The sequence below is a fragment of the Antechinus flavipes genome, chromosome 4 (genome assembly GCF_016432865.1).
Source record: "Antechinus flavipes isolate AdamAnt ecotype Samford, QLD, Australia chromosome 4, AdamAnt_v2, whole genome shotgun sequence".
NCBI classification, from domain to species: Eukaryota; Metazoa; Chordata; class Mammalia; order Dasyuromorphia; family Dasyuridae; genus Antechinus; species Antechinus flavipes.
In genome coordinates, this window is record NC_067401.1 from 411,835,273 (window position 1) to 411,860,355 (window position 25,083).

General features: G+C 37.2%; 1 protein-coding gene across 1 annotated transcript in view; it reads right to left on the bottom strand.

The window, feature by feature from the left end:
• Nucleotides 1-25,083, bottom strand: part of LAMC2 (laminin subunit gamma 2) — a 75,388-nt gene that overhangs the window by 24,826 nt on the left and 25,479 nt on the right. Inside the window, exons 2-10 of the mRNA XM_051998809.1 lie at nt 19,948-20,136; nt 15,119-15,251; nt 11,124-11,222; nt 8,347-8,483; nt 7,244-7,366; nt 6,484-6,673; nt 5,577-5,689; nt 2,277-2,495; nt 1,018-1,200 (exon numbers count right to left, since the gene is read on the bottom strand). Coding sequence (XP_051854769.1) covers nt 1,018-1,200; nt 2,277-2,495; nt 5,577-5,689; nt 6,484-6,673; nt 7,244-7,366; nt 8,347-8,483; nt 11,124-11,222; nt 15,119-15,251; nt 19,948-20,136 — 1,386 coding nt within the window. The remainder of the gene's footprint in view (nt 1-1,017; nt 1,201-2,276; nt 2,496-5,576; nt 5,690-6,483; nt 6,674-7,243; nt 7,367-8,346; nt 8,484-11,123; nt 11,223-15,118; nt 15,252-19,947; nt 20,137-25,083) is intronic.

The following is a 25,083-nucleotide window of genomic DNA, read 5'->3' on the forward strand; positions in this document are numbered from 1 at the left end:
TTTGAGAGAATGACTTTGGGAGTCAATATGGGATAATAGAGAGTGTTAAACACTGCTGATGAATATAGTGTCATAGGAACTAAGTTCAAATCTTGACTCTTCCATGAATTATTTGTGTGATAAATCTAAAGTGACAAATTATTTTCCTTTCTGTGTCTGTTGCCTCAGCTGTAGAGTAAAAGAGTTAGACAAGATGACATCCAAGTTCTCTCCCAGGTTGCTAGGTGGCTGGCTCAGTGGATAGTGTTGGAGTTGGAGTCAGAAAGTCTCATTTTCCTGAATTCAAATCTGGCTTCAGATACGTACTAACTAAACTCTGGACAAGTCTGTCTCAGTTTCCTCATCTGTAAAATAAACTAGAGAAGGAAATGATAAGCCACTCCAGGACCTTTGCCAAGAAAACCCCCAAAAAGGGGCCACAAAGAATCAGAAATAATTGAACAATAACATGTCTTCAACCTCAAATCTATGATCTTATGATCACTCTTTGAGACTGAAAATAGGCAAATGCTGTTCTGATTAAAAAAGGGGGCCACTGACTTTCCTGTCGTTTGAAGTATTCAAGTGGAAGTTGGATAGCCAGTTCTTAAGAATAGTGTAGATATGACTCAAGTTTTGTGTACAAGTTGGATTAAAGAACTCTGAATTCCTTAATAATCTTATCTATAAAATGGGGATTTAGAAACTGGAAAAGATTTTAGACATAATTGAGTCTAATGCCCTCATTCTTATGGATAAGACTCTGAGACCCAGAGATGAACAAGTGGTTCATCTAATGTCAAATGGAGAATAGACCACAGAATTGGGATTTGAACCGGGGATCTTGCCCTCTAGATCCAATGCTCTTTGCAATTTGAATTGTACCTAATACACCCATGTTGGAACAACAAAAGGGGGGGGGGAAGAGATCAGAAGCTATAAAAGTTGGTAAATTCCTTAGAAATTGGTGTTGTTTATGCAGTGTCATTCTTGTCAGAAGAGAAATCAGCTAGGCTATAAAGGGAGCATGGCCATTACCGGTGATCCCTTGTGGGCAGTTATTGCAGACAACTTCCTCTGTCTCTGGCATCACGGAGCAGCTGAAGCCATTTTGACAAGGGCATGGCTTGCAGTTGCGTGGGTCCTGGGGATCATTATAGAAACCAATGGGGCAGTCAGCACAGTCAATGTCTGGGTTTTCATCCCCTGAATAACAATCTCCTGGAAAACACAGGAAAAGGACAGAGAAATGAGTAAAAGTAAGTATTAAATCAACCGAAATGACTTTTCTGTAATCTGCATGCAGCTTGTGAACAAAACCTGCTAAGAAAAATCTGCATCCCCAAGCTCTCCCCAAACTCCATCAAGGGAACAACCAGCACTTCTCACTAAAGTGCTAAGTGGAGGTAGACCCATCCTTTGCCCAAATCTAGGATCATTCCCACCCTTCTGCCCAGGCTGAGAACATTAGCTATAACTTGCCACATTCAGCTAGTATTCACATCCTCTTTGGTCCTTCTGTAAAATTCCTACAACATAACTATAACTATAGAGATGTTGGGTATCTAAGTGGCGCGATGGGTAGAGCACTGGGCTTGGAACCAGGAAAATTCATCTTCATGAGTTCAAATCCAGCCTCAGATATGAACTAGTTGTAAAATCCTAGGCAAGTCACTTAACTCTGCTTACCTCAGTTTCTTCATTTGAAAAATGAGCTGGAGAAGGAAATGGCAAACTACCCAATTATCTCTGCCAAGAAAACCCCCCAATGGGGTCACAAAGAGTCAGACATAACTAAATAATTCGATACCAGTTCTTCCATCAAAACTGAACCATGACAACCATATTCTGCAGTATAGCTCCTTTCCATAGAATTTCCATAATTGAACCAAACTGATGGAATATGTCTTTAACTATTTCATTTTATTCTTTTTCTATCAACAGATATTATTGTCAGGCACAATTCCCATCCTTTAACAATCCCAAAATCCTTCAAATAGCTAGATAGAGATATGTACACACACACACACACACACACACACACACACATAAACACACATACATACAGTATCACAATATATACCCACATATATTTACATACACACATGTAGTCACATATAAAATATATATTATATATGTGTGTATATTATACATTTATTGTACATCTATATCCCTATACTTATCACTACACACACACATATACACACATATGTATTTATATAAATGCATACAAATATATCTATATATCCCCTTAATCACCTATGCTACCTTCAAAAGGTTGGTTTAGTTTCTCTCACCAGTATCTGGGTCACAAGCTCCTCCACCTGGACAGTTACATGGTATACAACTTCCAAAAGGCCCAAGTTTGGCAGAGTCTCTTTTGTATCCAGGGGCACAATCTTGGCAGAATTGTCCCTTATACCCAGCAGGACACACACATTTTTCAACCCACAGTGCTGGGCTTCCAGAGATGGGACGAGCTGAGATCAGGGTCACGTTGTCAATGTATCCTGTGCCTGAAATACCAAGAAATCAGTCAAGAAAAGAATATACCTGGAAGAAGAGCAGGGATGAATGAAAGTTAGATCTAGCATTTGATTTTCTTTTCCTTTGTTCCAGATCAAAATTACTACCATTCAAAAAAAAAAAAAAACTGAACTCGAACTATAAATTATAATAGCCAAGTTTGATCTAGGAGAAGAATTGAGAAACTGTATCTCCCTCACTTCTTTGATGAGGTGGAGGACTATAAGCATGGAATATTGCATGCATGAATATATGTATGTGTGTATATGTAGTTTATATTATGTTATATATGTATATAGTACATATATGTGAGATAAGATAGTATTTGTAAAGCTCTTAATAAACATCAAAACAATATAAAATGCTAGCTATTATTAACAATTATTGTATTATTATAATTGATTGGTTTTCTTGAACTGCACTGGGTAAAGAAGTTGGTAGGGATATATTGGAAAGTAAAGGTGAAATAAAAGCAAATATATATATATTTAAATGGCTATTGTTCATTTTTTCTGTCATAGTAATGGAATAGTTCCCTTAGGGAAGAAAGATAATAGTCCAAAACACCAAATATCACTGCTTTGTCTTTGCCTTATTCAATAACCATCTGTCCATTACTAATCAGAGATTTAGATTTGAGAGTACTAAACACAGATGTTATATTGAAATCTTGGGGTTAGATGAGAACACTGAGAGAGAATATAAATTGAGAAGAAGGCTTAGGGCAAAGCTTTAGGAAATGCTGATATTTAAAGAAAAAATAGGAGGAAGAAGAATTAATTAAGAAGGCCAAAGGGAGAGAGAAAGAACCAGTGAACTTCAGTATCATGGAAATCAAAGAATGTCAGGCTATTTCAGGGGCAAAGCCTGAAACGAGTCCTTTGGATTTAATCATTGCTAACTTTAGAGAGAATAATTTCAACCCATCAGAGGGGATAGAATTCATATTGCTGGGATTTAAGAAGTGAGTTGATATTAAGTGGACTACTCCTTATAGGATTTTAGCAGGAAAAGGAAGGAAAGAAATGTAATGATAGCATAAGAGAATAGTAATTTGAGAAAAAAAAAATTTAAAGGGATTGGGAAGACTTGAGCATGTTAGTGGGAAGGATAAAAATGTCAGACATAGGGGGATGATTGATTTTATTAAGTCCCCAAAGGTTAATATGATCAAAGACATACCATGGAAAAGAAAAAAAGACACCTTTTCATCCCTTTGAGAACGAGTGTAAGGAAGAGAAGACGGGTGAGAAAAAACACGTTTGGAGGTTTGGAAGAGAAGAATTGAGGGAGCTTACATCAGATAACCTCAAGATTCTAGACCAAGAAGTAGGAGAGGTCATCACTTCTGAATGAGGAGCACCGGCTAAGGCTGAGAACTTAAAGATAATGAAAAAGGAAATTCTTTGTCAATTCTGTGAGAAATGAGACAAAGAGTCTATACATGAAAAATAAATGGACTCATAAATAGCACTGAGGGCCAAACTGGGATCTGGAGAAAGACATCAAATGCAACCAGCATGATTTTTGTGATTTCTACTAATTGTAACAACCTGAACAGGAAAACCTAATCAAACAACAAAATGGAGTCTGAATTCAGAGAATTCAGGGAATTCTCTGTTAGGGAAGCAACAGAGTTTGATAAGGGATACTAGACCAGGAATCAGAAGATTTGGGTTCTCTGTTCTACTACACACTAGTTGTATTTTTGACAAGCTACTATCTTCCTAGGACTCAATATCTTCATCTGTAAATTTCATCTGTAAAACTTCTTGTAATCCTAAAATTCCATAATTACTTGGATTATATGATTTTGGGTCAATCTGCTAAAATACTTGCATGTTTAGAAGAAGGGCTGTATATTATGAAAATATCCAAAGATTTACTAACTTGAGCCTAGTAAAGCGAAACAATGATGGGTTCACATGTGATATTTAGACTTTAAGAATCCTATTTTTATGCCTTTGAAAAGCTGGAATAGGCAACTAAACTATCACTCTGTAGCATCAGACCAAATGAGAACTGAACAAAAGTTGGAAATGTATAAATCTTGACAGTCTTGTTTACAACATGTCAATATATATAAGCTCAATAGAGCACTTCCGTAGTCTTCTTCAAGGCATTGTATTGTGTCTAATTTTATGCTAAAATTATCTAAATATGCCTGGGAGATTCTGGGGAGCATCCACTATGGAAACCAACCCACATGAGAAAAGAAATTAAATAAACTAGAGATCACTCTATAATCCTATTTGTTTATTCAGATCAGCTCAATTCAAGGCTAAAAACTCCAGAGTTTGCATGACTAAATGGTTCTCCATATGTGAAAAGGGTTTATGTGACCATTTATAGATAAATATACCTCTCTAGAAATTGGTAGGTGACTGTATATATAGGTCAAAAGGAGAGTCAGCATGACATAGTGAATCAAGCCCTGTAGTCAAGAGGAAGAACAATCTGGTAAATTATTATGAATTCAGACATATTTGTCTAAAACTCAAGAAGAGAAAAATTCCTCTTTTGTCCTATTATGCTCAGTTGACAAAAATAAAAAAGGAACATAAATACTAACAATATTATGGCATTTCCACAGAGTATGACTACATTTTTTTCATCCTGGTAGATCTCATCGTTCCTACAGCCTTCTTTCATTGGTGAGTTCCTCCTAGAACCTCCACTTTGAGCAACCATTCTTTCTTTATGCCTTTTCCTGACTTTGCCATCAATGCCATTTACCTTCCCCAGCCTTTTGTCTTCCCCAAGAAGAATGTAAGCTCCTTGAAGAAAGAAACTATTTCTTTTTTGCTTGTATTTATATTCCTGATGTTTAGCTCAGTATCTGATACATACAAAGTACATGATACATGTTTATTGTTTTAACTAGAGTTTTTTTAACATTTCTATTAAATCATAAATTGATACTTTTGGTAATTGTATCTCTCCCTACTTGCATTTCAAGAAGACCACAAACTGGAACAAAGGAATTGGGTATATATTTTGTAGGAACATTTTGGCTGCTAACTTGCTGAAGTTCCCCTGAAAATATTCTTCCAGTCCTATTAGTCACTTACTATAATCTCCATATGTAGCTCTGATCCAGAGGGCTGTCAGATTCCTTAATAATCTGCGGTACTCAAAATAACTCAGCTGAGGTTTCCATTTACTGCTTGGATGTTCAGTCAGTCTGTATGTTTAAAAACCAAAAGTTTGTTGTTTTTTTAAATCACTTTCCCCACAGCCTTCCTAATTATAAATCAGACCTTATAATTTGGGAACAGAAACTGAATAGTGTAATCCTATACAAACACTCAGAGAGATAAAAGTTAGTCCTTTAAAAATATTCCTTGATTTAAGTTAAAGGTAAAACCCCTTTGCTAACAGTTTGGTCATACAGGAGAGGAGTTTTAGGACTGACTGCAGTGCCCTTTTGCGCCCAGGACTCTTACTTCATAAATTACCTTTTTACCTTTCTATTTTCCATCACCATTGCTAGTTACCCCACTCACTACAATTCATTTCATTCCCCAGACTTCTCAGTAGCAGCTATGGTTCAGGATGCACCCCTTGCCCCTCCTCCTCACCCCTTCCAGTTCTGGAACCATAATCAAATCAACTCTTTCATTGTTCCTGGAAAGGGTGTGTCAATACACTTCCTTATGGCTCCATTCACCACTCCTGTACCCTCCAAAGCCAAAGTATCTCTCGCTGGTCATCACTCCCTCACATGTTGTTTCTTCCCATTAAAATACAAGTTCTGTGAGTTCAGGGACAATCTTCACTTTTGGAGGTATGTTTCTAAAACTTAGCACAATATAATTGCTTATTTACCACATAGTAAATGCTTAATAAATTATTTTTTCATTGATTTATAATCAGTCAACAAATATTTATTAAACCCTTCCTATGGACTAAGCACTTCACTAAGTGCATTCAGTGATGAAGAAATCATCACAGGCAACCCTGAATAATTCTGCTTACTTGAACGTGTATGTCTTGGTGATTCCACATGGCAGTGTCTTCCCAAGTGGCATTAAAGGGGCTGAGACACGAAGACCAGCTCCCTCCAGAACCACATCATGGGTAGATGGGTGCCTTCCTCCTCGGTCCACACGGTAGTCAAAAGAGAGACTCTGTCCATAACTCACCTGTTGGTTTCCAAGAAATTTGGCTATAAAGTAAAATGTCATGGGAAAAGAAAGAATTAGTGATGAAATTGCACAAAGAAACATCATTTTGAAGGGAGAGAGGGAGAAAAGGGAGAAAAAAAGTATTTAAAGAGAACTTGGATCTGGGATTTCAATGAGAACTCTCCATACTCCTTCTATCAGAGGTCAACACCTCTGCAACTTAAGGTCTTCCAGAAAATGCTAAAAAGTTAAATGTTTTCCCCAAAGTCACAAAAGCTTAACTCAGATGCAATCTTTCTCATTCAAAGGCCTCTTTGTCCCCTGGGCCACATTGCCTCTAATGCATTGATATTATTTCTAAATATTATTATATCAATAATAATTGATATTATTTCTAATGAATTGATATCTATTTCTAGATATTATTCTAGAAAACAATTATTTCTATTGTTCTAGTAGAACACTATTCATTGTTCTACTGTTAAGACACAGATTCATCATAGTAGAACACTTAATGACCGGACTTCCACATTTCTCTTCAGTTCATCAACTTGATTTTCATAGCTTGTAAAAGTTAATTACCCTTTGAATAAATGCCCTGCTTTACGTACCAGGAGCTACAAAATAGATAGGGTCAGATCTCCTGGCTGTACTAAATATATCATGGTGGCGTTGAGACCACTGAAGTGGTGCCGGCGCTCTGTTTCTGTGGATAGCCTTCCAGCCATCGACATCTAGAAAACAAGCAGATAAAAAAGGTTTCACTTAGGATGCTTCTAACTACAGAGTTGTAACTAGCTCGGGGTGACTGGAGTTTTGTGAAAGGATGGCAACATTCAGAGGGAGCAGCAATTACTTCCTCCCTGTGGTCATTGCCACTCCCATACCTCACCTCAAGATCATATCAAGTTTATGTACTCATTTTATTTATACAATTAGAACCCCCGGCAAGGCAAAATCATCCAGGTGGTAGAAGGAGAAACTCCAGCTTAGATAGCATCGTAAGATCTCAAAGGATCTCCAAAACACTTCTGGAAGATGTGTTAGTGATCATGAGTTGCTTTGGGGGAGATAGATATTCAGATAGATCCTGATTAGTGCAAACAATGACTCTCCCAGAGTGGTCATATATTCAAATCTATACTCTGCAAAGTTATAGTCATATAAAATATGGTAATTGGTTCCAGCCTAATGAAAATATGCAGTGCAAATTTAAGTAATGGGACCACTTCATGGGATTCATTATTCGCACTAATAGGAAATTAACTGTATGGTAAGTTTTAGATTTTTTTAAATTAAAATCTGGTGGGGAAAAAAAAAAAAACTCAGTGCAAGTTCACCTGTGAATTCTTCCAAGGTATTAGGATATTTTATTATTATTATTATCATTATTATTATTATTCAGTATTCTGAAGCAATAACATATCAAAGGACAACTTCATTTATCAATCAAGCAGAAGACCACATCTTGATTGTGGAAAAACCCAGTTGATTTGGTGGTAAAGGCCCTGAGTTTAAGCTTTGGTTCTCTATGTGACCTTGATGTTCTGGACCTTCATTTGCTCATCTGTAAAATAGGGGGAAGGGATATTGGGCTAAATGACCCACAAGTTCATTTCTGCTCAAAACTTATGATCTTTCCTAAAGAAATGTGCTCCTAGGGTATCTATGAATACATCTTTCCTGGGAAACTGAAGCAGTTAAGAATTTTTACCTCGATGGAAAGTAGAAGTGATTTTGTAGACACTGTAAACTCCAGAACTGCTGCAGGTGGCTGAGTGGCCATAGCAGAAACACTGAGTGCATCCTTCAGGGTTGTCTCTGTCCAGATGATAGTAACCAGGCCGACACCTAGAAGAGTCATTTCAGAAATTGGTAACCTCACTGCAAGTTCTCTTGTTCTATGTAAAGAGTCTGATACCTGGTTCACCCATGATATCTTCTCCCTTCCTTCCTTCTCACCAGGCCCTGACAGTTCTGGGAGAAGAAATCTGTCCACATTAGTAAAAGTACCTCTTCTTATTGTAAGAGTCCCTCCCTCTGACTGGCAATCAAACCCCAAGAAGAATGCTTTTAGAGAAAGTGCCTATTTCCCCCCAGGGGAAGCCTCTCCTGCACTGCCAAGGCCCATCAGTAGAACAAGGTCAAGTTAACCTTAGGGGCTTAGTCACTGACCCAACTTTGACATTTTGAATGCTCTGCCAGACAGGACTTGCCTTTTCCAAACTTGAAGGAGTGAAGCAGAAATACACAAAAGCTTGAGAAGTGGGGGAAGATATAGAATTGGAGTTAGGTTCTTGAAGGTTCTTGTGGTGAATGAAGGGAAAGGGTAAGAAATTCTCTGACCACCCAGTTCCTTATCATAGCTCGGATGGCAGTGGGATCTCATTCCACCAACCACTACTCCCTAGCATGGACCTGGAAACTGAGAAGAGATGTATAACCAAAGTCCAAGCCCCAAATGCACTAAGACTACAAAAAAAGGTGAAGGGTGGATGCATGACCTTCAAAAAAGTGGTGGATAGAACCTTCTTTCCTCCCTTTCCTGCCTCCCCCATCTCCACCTTCCAGGGAAAGAACTAAGAAAGATGCATTGAGAGCAGCAGCCATGATGAAAACCACATCCTCCCCCCACACCCCCACCAAGCTACTGTGATGAGATCTCAAAGTAAACTTGGCAGGTGGGGCACTTTTGTTTGTCTATGTTTGAACTGAGAGGTAGTATGACATGGTGGATGGCTGGCTATCCTTAGAGAAAGCAAGACCTAGTTTCAAGCTGTAACAGTGGGTAAGACCTTTAACCTCTTATTGTCCCAGGGAACTTTTCTTGTCAATCTATAGCAAAGGAGGGAAGTTCTATGGGTTTTCTCTATACTGATAAAATATGAGAGGGAAAGAGACAGAAAAAAAAAAGAAAAGAAGGAAGGAAAGAAGAGAGGAAAATATGGAAGAAGGAAAAAGGAAGAAGAAAGGCAGGAAAGAAAGAGGAGGAAGGGAAGGGAAGAAAAAAGAAAAGAAAAAGAAAGAGAATAAAAGGAAGGGAAGGAGGAAGGAAGGAAAGAACAAAGGAAAGAGAAAGAGAGAAAGGAAGGAAGGAAGAGAGGAAAAAATTTTAAAAAAAAGATTTTTACTATAATAAAGCAAAAATTGCTTTTCTCCTTGCTCTTAGTTCAGCAACAAAGAACCCTTTAAAATGCAGGCTAGGAATTCACTAAGAGTTTCCTTTACCTTGGGTACAAGTGATTGGATGGATGCCAAAAGAAGGCTTTTTACTTTTAAGAAAATGAGGGGAGAAAGGAAGTCTTTCCCTCTAATAGAATACCATATCTCTCTACTAATAATCCCCAGGGAGGGAGAAATGTTAAACCCAAGCACAACTTGTACCTGAGGAGTGTCCTGCAATAGCAAGCTTAGGGTGGATCCCACCACATTGCTCCACCTGCCCTAACATGGCTTAGCTCCCAAGAGGCTTTGACAGCTTTGTCTAGTTCATGTTTATGCACGTTTTGTGTGTGTGTGTGTGTGTGTGTGTGTGTGTACATGTAAGTGGGACTGCTTTTGTAATATACCAGTATATCCCCCCATATATATATATATATATATATATATATATATATATATATATATATATATATAATATATATATATTTGTAATGATATATAATACTATATACAAAATATAGTATTATATATCATTACAAATATTATATACATATATTTGTCAAATATCAAAGCTGGGATTGGGATTTATATATATACAAGATATGTCTTGTATATATATATCCCAATCCCAGCTTTGATAAGTTTCTTTTCTATACATAGATGGACATCTAAGGCCACATGTGGTGATATTCTATGAGAATTTTCAAAACAGGTATAACTAAGTCAATCTTTATAGATAATAAATAAATATAGAGCACTCATGCTCTCATGAGTTCACATTAAATTGGTATCAAAGTACGTGTGAGGAGAAAAACAGTGATGGAGGAGAAATTTTGGGGCTTTGGGAATGAAGACTTAAAATAAATAGTCTGGCTGAGTGGCAGTAGTGCTCACCTCCAAAACCTGCTCTGGGGGAGGCTAAGGCTGATGACTCTTGAGCTCAGGGGCTCTAGCATTCTCCAGGGTCCCCATTAAAGTCTCCACTAAGTCCAGCACCAGTATGGTGAGTTCCAGGAGCAGAGTCTCCAAGCTATCTAAGGAGGAGTAACTGGAGAGCTCCATGTCAATCATTTTTGGGACTGAGCCTGTGAGTGACCACTGTGCTTCTAGCCTGGGTGAGAGAAGGAGGCTCATTATCAAAAATGGAGGAGGTCTGGGATGAATGACTCTTGAAGACCAGAATGGCCAGAGGTTGATTTAAGAGTCAAATTTATTTTTCAAGGGCTCAGGTGGAAACCATGCAGAAAGGTAGTCAGGAGATTGATTGTCTTGCTCATCACCAAGGGGATCTTACTGCTAATTCGACAGACTCAATGCACAACCACAGACCTATCACAGCGTTCTCCAGTGACCGAAGCCTTGCAGACACATCGACCTGAATCACAGCTTCCTGTGCTTCCAGCTGGATCGCAGTCACATTTGGAATCTCTGGAAAAGAAAAGGCAATGTACTGATTAATAAATGCACAGTAATTATATGCATAAAATCACCATAGGCAAGGCCATGTTTCCTACTGTTGTTAGGGTTAAAAATCCCACTTCTTCTAGGAGACCTGGCACCAGACCTACCATCAGGAAGTAAGTTCCAGATTCAGCCTCAAATACCTAGCTGTGAGACCCTGGACATGTCATTTAACCCTATTTACTTCAGTTCCTTATCTTTAAAATGAGCTAACGAAGAAAATGGCAAAACACTCCAATATCTTTGCCAAGAAAATATAAAACATCTTAACAAAGAAATTCTAGAACTAAATCAATCACTAAACCAATCACAAAATTGAAGGCAGTTAAGGTTGGGGGATAGATCTTTCTTAAGATTGCAGGGAGTTCTGAGATGCTTTGAAATACCTCATATTCTCCTTTCTTGAACAACTCAAAAGCCATGGGAGAGGGGTTCTGGGATTCTTTATCCTGAAGGGATCCCAGAGAACTCAACCTTATAAAGCCCAGGCCAGAAAGATCATAAGCTCAAGTTTGTAATTGAAAGGAACCTTAGAGATAAACTGGTCCAACACATTCATTCCATCAATGAGTATAGTGAGATTCAGAGATTGAGTACTTGATTAAGATTATATAGGTGGGAAATAGCAGAGTAACATCTCCACTGATTTAAAATACAGGGCACTCTCCACTGCACTATTCTGCCTTTCCAGGTACAATTTGACCATGGTAGAATAAAGCAGAATGACGATTTTACTCCTTCTGGATATTCTGAATTTAGCCCGATATTTCACTTTTTTAGTCGTCATATAACGCAAAAGCTGAGACTTTGACATGCTTCCTTCATCTTGTAGTATAAAGGTATTTCAATCCAAATATAACATTTTACTTTTATCCCTGTTCAATTCCATTTTACTAGATTTAGTCTCAGATTGCAGCTTGCTATCCCATGTGTTAGCTAACCTTCCCAGATTTGTCATCTGCAACATTGATAAGCATGTCTTTATCCAAGTCACTGATTATAATCCTCAGGGACACAAGCCCAAGAACACATAATCCAACACAATTAGTCTTTAGTAAATGTTTAAATGGATTAAATAATAATTATGATATGTCATCAACTTCTATTGTCTTTTCACATGGTTTTATAAAATGACTCATCTTGTAGATACTTTACTCAGATAATCTATTTACCCTGAATATCATTAGCAACAACAACAATATACTATTATTCAAAATCAGAGTTAAAGAATCTGAGGGATGGATGGGATACTCAAAGCCACCTAGTCCAAGAGAATGGCCATTATCGATAACTGTTATTAATAATGATTATAATATTAGCATTTTTAGGTGTATGGAACATTTTGCATATGTTATCTCACTTGATCCATAAAAATCCTGTGATGGAGCTACTATTATTATTCTCCTCTATAAGATGAGGCTGGGAAATGCTAAATGATGTTTCCTAGATCACACAGCTATTAAGTGTCTGAGGGCAGATTTGAACTCAGGAATAGGAGTCTTCTTGATTCCACTATGGCACCACCCAGTATAACATGTCTGATGAGTGGTCTGCCTGAAGACCTTCAATGAAGGGAAACCCACTTCCCAAGCCATTGCATTCTCCTTTTGAACTGTTCGAACTGATAAATTAATCAATATACAACTTTTTCAGTAGAAGCGACTATATTTCCAGGGCCCCACAATTGGTTTGGTTTGATGGTTCTAAAATAGGGGCATTGTTTAGGGAGCAGTTGTCAAGTGATCCCTATAAAGGATAAATGACAAGACCTCTAAGACCCAACCCTATTATTGTTGTTTGAAGTTAATATCTTAAGGAAGAGCAGTCCTGAGGCTTAACTAAACAGGAATGAAGCAACAAATGCTTTTTGAACTGGCCTGGTCCAAATTTGAATCCTTAGAATCCAAAGGGATTGAGAGGGTCAAGGATGTCAAACTCCATTTGAATCATCCATAAAGTAGTATAGTAATAGTTCCCCACAGTGACCTACACTGAAGCTTTAAAGGAGAATAACTAGTTCACTGCTAATTAAATGATTAACCAACTGTTCTACACTAAAGAAAACACGTCAGGTAGACAAAGTCAAGTTCTCATGTCCTGGAGAACTTAGAGAACCATCTTTGAGAAATCATCAGTCTTTTGGTGACATTGATGACAAAAAGACATTATCATCCTATTCCCAAATCACTGAACATTTTCCTGAGACCTCCAATGTCTGTGAGAGGTGAAGACGCTGGACTCACACCAGAGGACTAGTCCAAGAATAAATCAGGGATATAGAATGTGGCTTTGGCCAAAACTCAAAAACACCCCCATGTCTTAAAGACCACTTTAATGAAAATTCAATATAGGAACAAAGGTCTTCTGGCCTTGACACAGCTCAAGCCCGGCTCTGGAAGCCACATTAAAGGTTTTCCTGTGGTTTGGGTATGTATGACTAGGGTTACCTCTAAGAACAAGAGGTACTGGCAAGTCTGGGCTACTTTCAGAGGGTGTTTCAGCACATGGGTATTTAGTCATCACTTCTCTAGGGTTGGGTGTTGAGGAAGAAGGAGCCTGTGGTAAAAGGAGATGGAAACCTATCTTTGGGTTCATCTTTTGCCAAACCTCTAACCTCATCTGCGCTGTAAAAGTTCTAGCCTTTGCACTTCTGGTTAGTGGTAGAATATTGTGGTAAAGAAAGATCAGACCTTGGTTTGTCTAAGAAAAAGTAATAATCTCTTCTTGGGATTTGAAATTTTCTGATCATAATTTTTCTCTCTTTCCTACTACAAATATTAAGGAGGTCCCTAATTAGGCGGTAGGATTACAACTCCCCATTTTTAGACTTTTCCTTTTCTTTCCTCATTTGTATAATCCAGTTATCAACTCCTAAGTAAGTTATTAATTAATTTCCATCTTGTCATTTGTGAGGTAGAGAGTATTGCAGGGAAAATGCTAAAAGATAGATCTGAATCTTACTCCTTCACATACTTTTTGCATTGCTTCAGTTCATCTGTAAAGGAATGCTTCAGTCTCTACGGCATAGGACTGTTGTGGCAGCTAGATGGAGAGCTGGAAGGAGTCATGAAGATTTGAGTTCAAATCCAGCCTCAGCTATTTATTAGCTGTGTGACCAAGGGAAACTCATTGACCTCTGTCTGCCTTAGTTTCCTCATCTGTAAAATGGGAATCATAATAAAATCTATCTCCCAGGGTTGTTGTAAGAATCAAATTAGATAATCCTAATAAAGTGTTTTGCAAACTCTAAAACACTGTATAAAGGCAAGCTGTCATGATGGATTGTGACTATGAAAGTGTTTTGTAAAAGGTGCTATACAGTATAAGTATTTTCATTTTCTTCAGCTGTTGGAGAAGCTATAGAATGATGAATGGCAGAAGGGAATAAGTATCCATTAAGCACCAATTGTATGCCAGGCACCATGCTAAGTTCTTTACAAAATTTTTATTTGATTTTTACAGCAAACTTGAGAGGTAGACACTCATTGGATAAAGTCCAAGAGTAGAAATTTATCCTGGTAATAGAGATAAGAGAGGAATCAAGGAACCTGTAAAAGAACCAGATTTTGAAGGACTACATAGTGCAGTTTAGGGAACTGACAGCAAGCCTTTAAGCCATTAAACCCCAGGTTCAAGGAAACTTCTGACACATAATACTTGTGGGGCAAATTGCCTAACAGCTTGGTCTCTGGGAATCTCTCTAACACTGTGAAGTGCAGAGAAAGGACCAAGCTCGTTCCTCACCTGGGAGTTCTCCATACTGATGAAATTTCAGGGCCAATTATTCTCCCTATCTCTATTCCATCAAGTTTCTAAAAGTTTTCTCAATGACCCTCCCTAGCTCTGTCTTGGGAGAAACTTACTTTAATTGTCTATTTCGGCTGCATCCAGCTTCAGTGAGAGTGAATCCTGGCTGGCACTGGTCACATCTGTCTCCCATCACACCTGGCTTACAATTGCATCTTCCATGGTTATCACACCTTGAGCTAAGAGAGCCTGTAGGAGTGAATAAGAAGAGAGAAAAGTGGGAGGAAATGTTTGATTAATTTACATGGCAAGAAAAGACAGTTAACCCTTTATTAAGACTCAAAAAGAATTCAACAGTAATCAACAGTGTTATCTCTAATGATTATTTTACATATTATAATTATTGTTGTCTCTAATTATTATTAATTATTAATCAAGACACACTGATCCATTTGGGCAACATTTCCCAAATTACGTAGTGTAAAGCTCTGGTGTTCCATATATCAGAAATAGGTATCCTCTGAGAGAATAATGATGCTAGTGTATTTTCAACACTAAAACATTCCATATAAAATTGTCAAATATTCTTACTTTGTTAGAAAATTTGAGATATGAAAAAAATTATTATTTTTCTCTTTTACTCTAAAAACTTTCTTTCTTTTTCTCCTTTCCCCTTTCAGAGCAGAATTTATGGATTCTGTCAGTGTTTTCCAACTTCTAAAGCTTTCTGTATCCAAATGAAGTTAAGAAACCCTGCATTAGGAAACCAGCAGGAAAATAATTTTGAAGAATATATTCTGTTCATGTCCAATTTCAATATGATAGTGCTTGACTTCTTAAAGTTTTTCCATTGTGATCTCTTTTCGTCCGAGAAATTTTTTGTGGTCCCAGATATATAGGTATACAAAATAGTTATACAAGTCAAACATTTACTGATAATAAATCATGATTTCACAACCCCCACATTCAGTTACTTAATCCTATATGGGGCTGCAACCCAGAGTTTTGGATGCTTTGGTATAATGGATAGATATCTGACCTCCAAACCAGGAAAAACTACACTCACATCCCATCTCTGACACATGTTATATGACTCTGAGCAAGTTATTTAAGTGTCTGTACTCCGGAACACTCTCAAAGACTAGAAGCTGCAAAAATGTGTTGATCTGCCTTAGTAGAGGGAGTTTTCTCTCCTGAGAGTCCCTATACTAACATGATCAGAGGTCTAGTTTCTATTCCTATTCAGTGAAATGTTAAAAATGAAGGACACAAACAGCTTTACCTTTTTAATAAAAACCAATTATTAATTCCAACCACAAAAGAATTTAATGAATATCCTGGAAGAAAAAATGAGATCTGTGCCTGGAAAAGATTATTCTAGCAGAATTTGGAACACAAAGTTTTGCAAAGGTGAATGTTGAAAATTATCTCTACATATGTTTTGAAAATAAAAAGCTTTAACAATAAATAAATAAAATTTAAATTCTATATTTAAAAAAAAATTATTCTTGCCAAAACATGGAATATTGATTGGAGATGGGAGCAAATCAGATGTAGGGGACCCAGTAAAGCAGCTATAACTGCAATCTAGATTAGAGATGGTAAGAATCAGAACTAGTCAGTCAGTCATATACTTATTAAGGGTCTTCTATGTTCAGGCATATTCTAAGACAAAAGACAGTTCCTGCTGTCATGGAGCTTATAGGCTAATTAAGGTAGCTGCCATTTGAATGGACAAGAGGATGGAAGCAAATGATGTTGTGGAGATAGAATTTATAAGGCTTGGCAACAGAGAGATATGGATGGGATGAAGGAAAGAGATGCATTAAGAATGATTCTAAAGATGGGAACCAGGGAGACAGAAAATAGTGATACCCTTAACAAAAAAGAAACATTTGGAAGAGAGGCAGGTTGGGGAGGAATGAAAGAAAAGAATGTATTTTAGACATGTAAAGGTCATATCAAATCAAGCTCCTGAAGACAGTTTTGTGTCATAGAAAGAAAACAAAACAAAAGGCTAGAATTTAGAGAACTGAATTCTTCTTCTAGCTCTGTCACTCACTTGCTATTCAACTTTGGACAAATCACTTAACCTTTTGGGGCTTTGATTACTTCATCTCTAAAATGGGGTCAATAATACAATGACTTTGCTATTTTCCTTGTCGTGAAGATCAAATGAGATAAAGTATGTAACAATTCTCTGAAAAATATAAAGCACTAAACAAGACAATATCATATGTGTTGTGAATATGAATATCTAATTCCATAAGTACTAAGAACCTAAGAAAAAAAGTACAAGATGGTCACTGGATACTTTTGTTTGGACTTAGTGAACAAGGCACGTGTGGATAGTGAATCCCTGTTCTGTTGATTTGCTATGTGACTTTGGTTTCCTGTATAATTAAGATGGTTATGTACAGATAGCACAGAGATGGCTTTAAGGATTAGTAAGTATTTGAATAAATGAAAGATACCTTTAAACTCCTTGCCAAGGCACTAAAAAGTATAATTTGGGAAGGAAAGATGTGTCCTATTCAAAGTGTTCTTTCCCATACTCCAGGAAAGACCAACATGGGAGGAGTTTGGGTATCATCCTTGACCTCCTTATTCAAATATCTTCTTTAATGCTTTTGAAGATTTGGGGTTTCCAAAGGAGAAAAATGGTTCTTCCCCACTCCCCTTTTTTTCCAGAGGCAAGAGACTAAAAATGTACCACACACATATAACATTGAACTTTTTCTATAAGTTAGTTTTTCTGAACTTCTTCCCCCTTGTTTTTTGTTCTTTGTTAGGAGGTAGAGGCAATAGGGACTGCATAGCGAACAGACAGCTGCTCCCAAAGAAAGGAAGACCTGACCTCGAATTATGTCTCTGACATAGACTGACTTTGTGATCCCAAGCAATGGTTCATTTGATGTCTCAGCGATGTAGGCATCAGGCAACCAAGTGGCTCAGTGGATAGAGCAATGGGCTAGGAATCAGGAAGATTCAGCTTTGTGAGTTCAAATCTAACTTGACACGTACTAGCTGTGTGACCCTGGGCAAGTCACTGAACCTTGTCTGCCTCAGTTTCCTCATCTGTAAAATGGATCGGAGAGGGAAATGACAAACCATTCCAATATGTCAAGAAAACCCCCTAATACGTCTAAAATCTTTCACTAATATAAAGAATAACCACTTCTCATCCCCCACCTCTTTTTAATAACACAACTTTTTAAACATATATTTTTTTAAAAGTTAGCTTTATTTTCCTGTGGGGAGAACAGGACACACACAATGAAAAAATGAGAGAATGGTAAAGAAAAAAAAAAAAAAACATTGTCATATTCTATTGGGCCGCAAGTTACTCATTTGTTCCTTGAATACTGAATTTGTCATCCCGCCAAACACTCCAGCTGAGCCAATTAAATTCCTAATTACATTCATACTGATGTTTTATTCAGATGACCCAGCTCCTATGATTCACTGTGCCGCAGTATAGCCTCAAGGGATATGGGCTCTTCAGGGAGGTGGAGGTTAAATGCTTCTTTAAGAACGATAACCCGATTTTTCTTTCTCCATCCAAAGACTCATAAAGCCATAAAGAGTTTGAGCGCTGCTTTAAAACACCCACACTGGAGAAATCTGAAAATAAACTGCATCATGGCAAGACCCTAGAGAGAGACTCTAAGGGTCCCGGCTCACATCCTCACTGGACAACTCCAGCTTTCTCAAATCACAGATCTGGAACCAGAAAAACTTTTAAGGGTTCAATCCTCTCATTTTACATAAAAGGAACCAAAGATCCACATAGTTAAGTGATTCATCCCAAATTACAGAAGTAGTTAGTAGCAGATCAGGGTTCAAATCTGAGTCTGAAACCATCACCCTTTCTACAAGATTGTTTCTTATGATACAGCTCATCGAGAGGCCCAGAATCTTTAATAGGTGACTCTACAACAAGACTTTAGCCATTTTCAAATTCTTTAAAGCAACTGACTTGGATCAGTTCTTCTGGGCTAGATTCAATCACTGCTTCTGTTGACTCCTATTGCACCTGAGGCTGAATGCCAGGTATGTCCCAAAAATTAATTCAGATCATATATACGTTCGAGCAAAAGGGGAGAAGGAGCAATATCTAGAAAGATAGGGCCATGACCAAGACATTGACTAAGGAACTCTACCATCATTCTCAAAGGGCAAATTCCTTTGTCAAGGAATTAAGGTCGAGGAAAGTGTAGTCATTGTTCAGTTATTTCAATCATGTCTTGACTCTTTGTGATCCCATTTCTTTTCTTATTTGTTTTTTGGCAAAGAGATTGCTTTTCCTTTTTCTAGCTCATTTTACTGATGAGGAACTGAGGTAAAGGGGTTTAAATGGCTTATTCAGGGTCACACAGTATCTGAGGCCAAATTTTAAGTCAGGAAGATGAGTCTTCCTAACTCTAGGCTCAGTACTCTATCCACCGTAACACCTACCTGTCCAGGTAATAAACCCTAAGTCAACCCTGAGAGTGCCAAGGAAAGAAGAGGCCAATCAGTCAGTGGACAAACATTTTTAAGTGCTTACTAGGTGCCGGGCATTGTGCTAAGCTGCAAGGATACAAAGAAAGGGATGAAAAAATGGATCCTTCTCTTAAGGAACACGGATTCTAAGGGAAGAGAGCATGTTAAAAATTGCACATGCAGGATATATAATATAAATGAAAGAAATTATAGACTGAAAGTCTGGAATGTTGATGATGATGTGAATAACATTATACCAAACCAACAGGAAGAGGAAGAATCCATGGTCATACAAGGAATGGAGAGGATCATAAAAGATAAAATAGACAATTTTAATTAGATGAAATTTAGATTTTTTTTTGCATGAACAAAAGGAGTGGATGGGATGTGGGTAAAGGAAATATGGGAGGGAAGGATGGGTTTGGAACTCACAAAGAAGCCCAAATCACATTGTCCATACCTTTTGTGTTGCAATTGCAAGGCAAGCAGCGGTCTCTGTCTCTCAGGCGGTAAAATCCATCCTTGCACCTCTCACAGTGTACACCAGCTGTATTGTCATTACAGTTGAGACAACGGAATCCTTTTCCTGTTCTTCTTTGCAGCTCTTGATCAAAGACACATTGCCTGGATTTCCCATTACAATCACAGACTAAGAAGAAAAAAAAATTTAGGTTAGAGAAAGAATACAAGACTAGCTGTCTTTAAAAAATGGAAAGAACATCATTTCTAGAGACAGAAGGATTCAGATCCTCTTCTGGTACTTACTATGGGACCTTGGAAAGTTACTTAAATTCCTTGGGTTTCAGTGCCCTCATCTATATCACAAAAGGGTAGCTGTAGCTGAGTCTACTAAGGTCCCTCCAATTTTAGGATATGACCTTATTTCTTGGGCTTTCTAAGAAAATGTCACCATTAGTCTAACTTGGGTCATACCATCTTCTCATCATCCCTTTTCCACCATGAAAAAAGTGGCTTTTTTATTTTTATAGTAAAGGTTCTTTTCTTCCTTTCTCTGATCTCTTCAGTAGTATAGAGAGGCAGCTGGTGGTTCAGTGAGAGTTAGAAAATTGTGCCCAGAGTTAGAAGAACTTGAGTTTAAATCCAGCCTCAGACACTAGTTGTGTGATCCTGATTTAGATACTTAGCTTCTGTCTGTCTCAATTAACTGAACTGTAAAATAGGTATAATTATATCTCCCTCTCAGGACTGTTATGAGGATAACAAATGGGATAATATTTGCAAAAGCACTTAACACATTGCTGGTAGTTAGTAGGTGCTATATACATGCACTTATTTCCCTATATGCTCAGTAGTAGTGTTATTGGGTCAAAGGTTATGCAACATTTTTAGCAACTTCTGGGAAATAGTTCCAAATGGTATTCCAAAATAGTGCCAAATAAATTCACAATCCTCCAAATTTCATTAGCATGCTATTTTTATTCCATAGTCCCATTAATATTTTCCTTCTATGTCCTTCATGTTCCAGCTATGTCCATTCATCCAGTCTGAAGGATGTAATGTCAAACCTGAATTATATTAATTTGCATTTCTCTAATTATTAGTGATATCACAGAATTTTTTTTCATATGGTTATTGATAGCTTGACTCTCTTTCTTAGAAAAACTTCATGGTCATATTCTTTGACCATTTATTAACTGAGAATGGCTCTTATTTTTAAATTTTTGAATCTATCTCATTTATAGCTGGAAAATGGGACTCTAATAAGAGAAACTTTCTGAAAAGATTTTCCCTATTTTTCCCTCTTATTTTTCTAATTTTGGCTGCATTGATTTTGTTTGTGCGAAAACTTTTTAATTTTAGTAATTAAAATTATACATTTTATCTCTTCTGATGATCTTGTTAGGTCATGAACTCTTCCTTGTGCAAAGATGAAAAACACAATTTTTTCCTTACTCTTCTAATGTTTACAATGTCACCTTTTTGCCACATCCATTTAAAGCTTACTTTAATTTAAGGCAAAACTTCTTAAACTGTGGATTATGACTTAAGGATTCTATAATTAAATGTGGGAGTTGTGAAAAATTTTGGCAACAGTAAAAGGTATCAAATATTCTGCCACGATTCAATTATTTATGTAAAAATAAACAAGTATATCCATCTCATTAGTATGGATTTGCTTTCATCTTTAATAAGTGGCAAAATTATATGTATACCAAAGAATTGTTTTAAAATAAATTTGTTTATGATTTATTATCAGATTATAATCAGTTTGATTTATATACCCATAGATCCATGGCCATGTAAGAATTTCTCAGGTGAAAAGGACTCACAAGTAGAAAAAGTTTAAAAAACCCCGATCTAATGTATGAAAAGATGGTCAAATCTTTTTAGTCATTTAGTTAGCAAACATTTACTAATGCCTATTATGTGCCAGGCACTGTGGTAAGGGCTAGGGCTACAAAAAAAGAGGCAAAAAGATAGCTCCTGCCCTCAAGAAGCTTACACCACTATTTGCAATCTCTCCAGGATTTATTATTTATACCTATGTATCAAAGGGGCTAGCTGACCCTGACCTTATGGTCAGAGCAGATTTAAACCAGTTGGAGCCAGTCTTATGGTTTCTTTGAAAACTTCCCATGACTATAACTAGAACCTGCTGTTCTGACCAGATGTTATCACTTCCCAAGCTTTTCCAGCCTTCTCTGTGGACTTTTGACTATTTTGCAAAACAACTTTATGTAACAGTTTCAAGAGACTGTGCCTTCCATGATATTCCCACCCTGATTTAAATGTTACTCCTTCTGCTCCTCCTGGACATCCCAGTATTTTGGTGCTGCATGGTGTCTTCAATTGCAATTTTCTTGCCTAGATTAAAGATTATTACTTTAGTAGTCCCCTTTATTTCAGATTGGCAGTTATATAATATAAGAAACTGCCTTATGACGTGGATAGAGAGCTGTCTTTGCATCTAGGAAGACCTGGATTGAAGTCTTGCGTTATTTATTTACTGTGTAATCTTGAGGAAGTCATTTAATTTCTCAGCACTCTAGGAATTCTCTAAAATGATAGCTACAGAGAAGTTGTTGACCTGCACAAGTATTTTCCTAATCTGGGAATTCCGTTTATACTGATGAAATCATAGGTATCTATTATATCCTAGTAGAATATTATAATCATATTGATGGCAAAAACTATATTATTTTTCATCTTTATAATCTTAATAATATTGAAAAATGTTATAGGTTTTGAAAAATGTTGAACTGGACTGTTCCCCTTCATTTCTTTCCCTCTCAACTTTTCCTAGATTGGACCCTTTTCCCCTTCTACCATCTTTCCTGAATTCTACACAAAAGAATTTTATATTAACCAAACTCCAGAAATTGTTCTAGAATATAAATCACTAGATGATAGAAGGTACTTTCCCATGGTCAGATATAGGCTTTACGAAAATCATTTTGACAACCCCATTCTTATCTCTGACAGAAAGGGTCCATTCCCCAGTCAAGGACACATGAATTAACTGGATTTAATCCAAGACTTCTATCTCTCTATCTGAAATCACTGTATATTCATTATCTTGATACCAATTAAATGTTTTTAGTTGACTTGTGGGTGGGAATCATATCTAATCTATGCTTTATTCAATCCCTCTGGCATATAAGGATTTATTATTATAATAACAATAATAATGCCCAGTATCTGACCCCAAGGTACTTCTTAGAAAAGACAAGCCCCACACAGATCCCTCCCATTACCCCACACAGTGATACCTAGACCAGATCAAAGTGATTCACAATCTTTTTTTCCAAACAATGAAGCAAGGTGTGCAGAATCCCTGAGGGATCTCTCCACAGACACTGCCCTCCCCCCCTCGCTAAAACACTCAATTGAACAGGTTAGGACAGGAAGCAGAATGTTGTAATCCCCCACTCCATCCTACAGAGCAATGAAGGTAGGCAGAAAATGACTCCTAGAGCTTCTTTGGGACCCAGAACAAGAATAATTACTTATATCAACACCTCAATTCATCTCAACATGTCTGGTTCTCATTCCAAATGTCCTATCTGAAAGTCAAAACATTTAACACAATGGCATTAATATAATAAATTGGGCCCAAATGGGCCCTCTTTTATGGATCCTCTTTTTAGTAAAAGCATGTAATATTTTCAAATTGGGATGACATAATTTCATATGGAAAAACTTCAAACAAAAGTAATATAACTTCTTGCTTTTTGGATTCATTCTGGTTTTTTTTCCCCATTTATATAAAAATATTCCTTCTAATCAGTAATGCCACTGGCCTTTCTATATCATTTTGAAAATCTGGTCCCCTGAACTCAGCAAAAGTAGGAAAGCACAAAGTCAAACATGTCTCCCCTTCAAACTTTCCTGATTCTTTTCAGGGCACAAACATTCTTCTAGTCTCCAAGTTCACAACCTTGAAGTCAGTCTTGATTCTTTCTGATGAAACACAGGTGATATCATGGACAGAAGTTTCAACTTGGAGTATAATAGTTTCAACTTGGAATAATTTATAAACCTAAAAATACCACATAAGGTAAGTTATTATTTAATTTATTATTGTTATTACTTCTCATTTACCTTTCATTTCCAATCAATTCAGTTATTTAGTCCTGTGTGACTCTTGGTGATCCCGTGGACCATAACGCACCAGGCCCCTCTATTTTCCACATTTGTCCCGAGATCTGTCCAAGCTCATGCTCATTGTTTCAATGACACTAGCTATGAATCTCATCCTCTCATCTCATCTCATCCTTCTCCTTTTGTCTTCAGTCTTTCCTAGCATCAACATCTTTTCTAGTGAGTCCCAGCTTCTCATTATGTGGCCAAAGTATTTAAACTTCAGCTTCAGCATTTGACCTTCCAGTGAATAGCCTGAATAAATTTCTTTAAGTATTGACTTTAAGTTTTAATCTGATCTACTTGCTGAGCAAGGGACTCTCAGAAGTCTTCTCCAGCACCACAAAGTGAACACATTGATTCTGTGGCTTCATAGTCTAACTCTCACACCCTTACATTGCTTCTGAAAAAACATAGCTTTGCCTATACAGACCTTTGCTGGCAAAGTGATATTTCTGCTTTTTTAGGATGCTGTCCAAATCTGCCATCGATTTCTTTCTGCGGATTGAGCACCTTTTCATTTCACAACTATAGTCATTATCTACAGAGATGTTTGAGCCCAAGAATATAAAATCTGATACTGCTTCCATTTCTTCTCCCAATTTCTCTTCCAATCCATTGCAGTCTTATAAATTTTAACTCAAAATCTTTTGGCTCTATTCCCTTTCTTCACTCACTTAGCTACCACCCTGAACCAGGCCCTCATTACCTCTTAACTGAAATATTTCAACAGCCTTCTAATTGGTCTCTCTGCTTAAAAAAATCCATCCTCCCTCCAATCCATCCTCCACATAGCTGCCAAACCAATATTCCTAAATCATGGTCTAATCACAATATCCACCTACTTAAAAATCATTAGTGGCTCCCTAGTGATATAACCAGATGGGTCTAGAGTCAGAAAGACAGCTCAAACCCCAACTCAAACACTTACTGACTGTGTGATCCTGAGTAAACCATTAAAAAAAAATCTCTGTCTGCCTCAGTTTTTTCATCT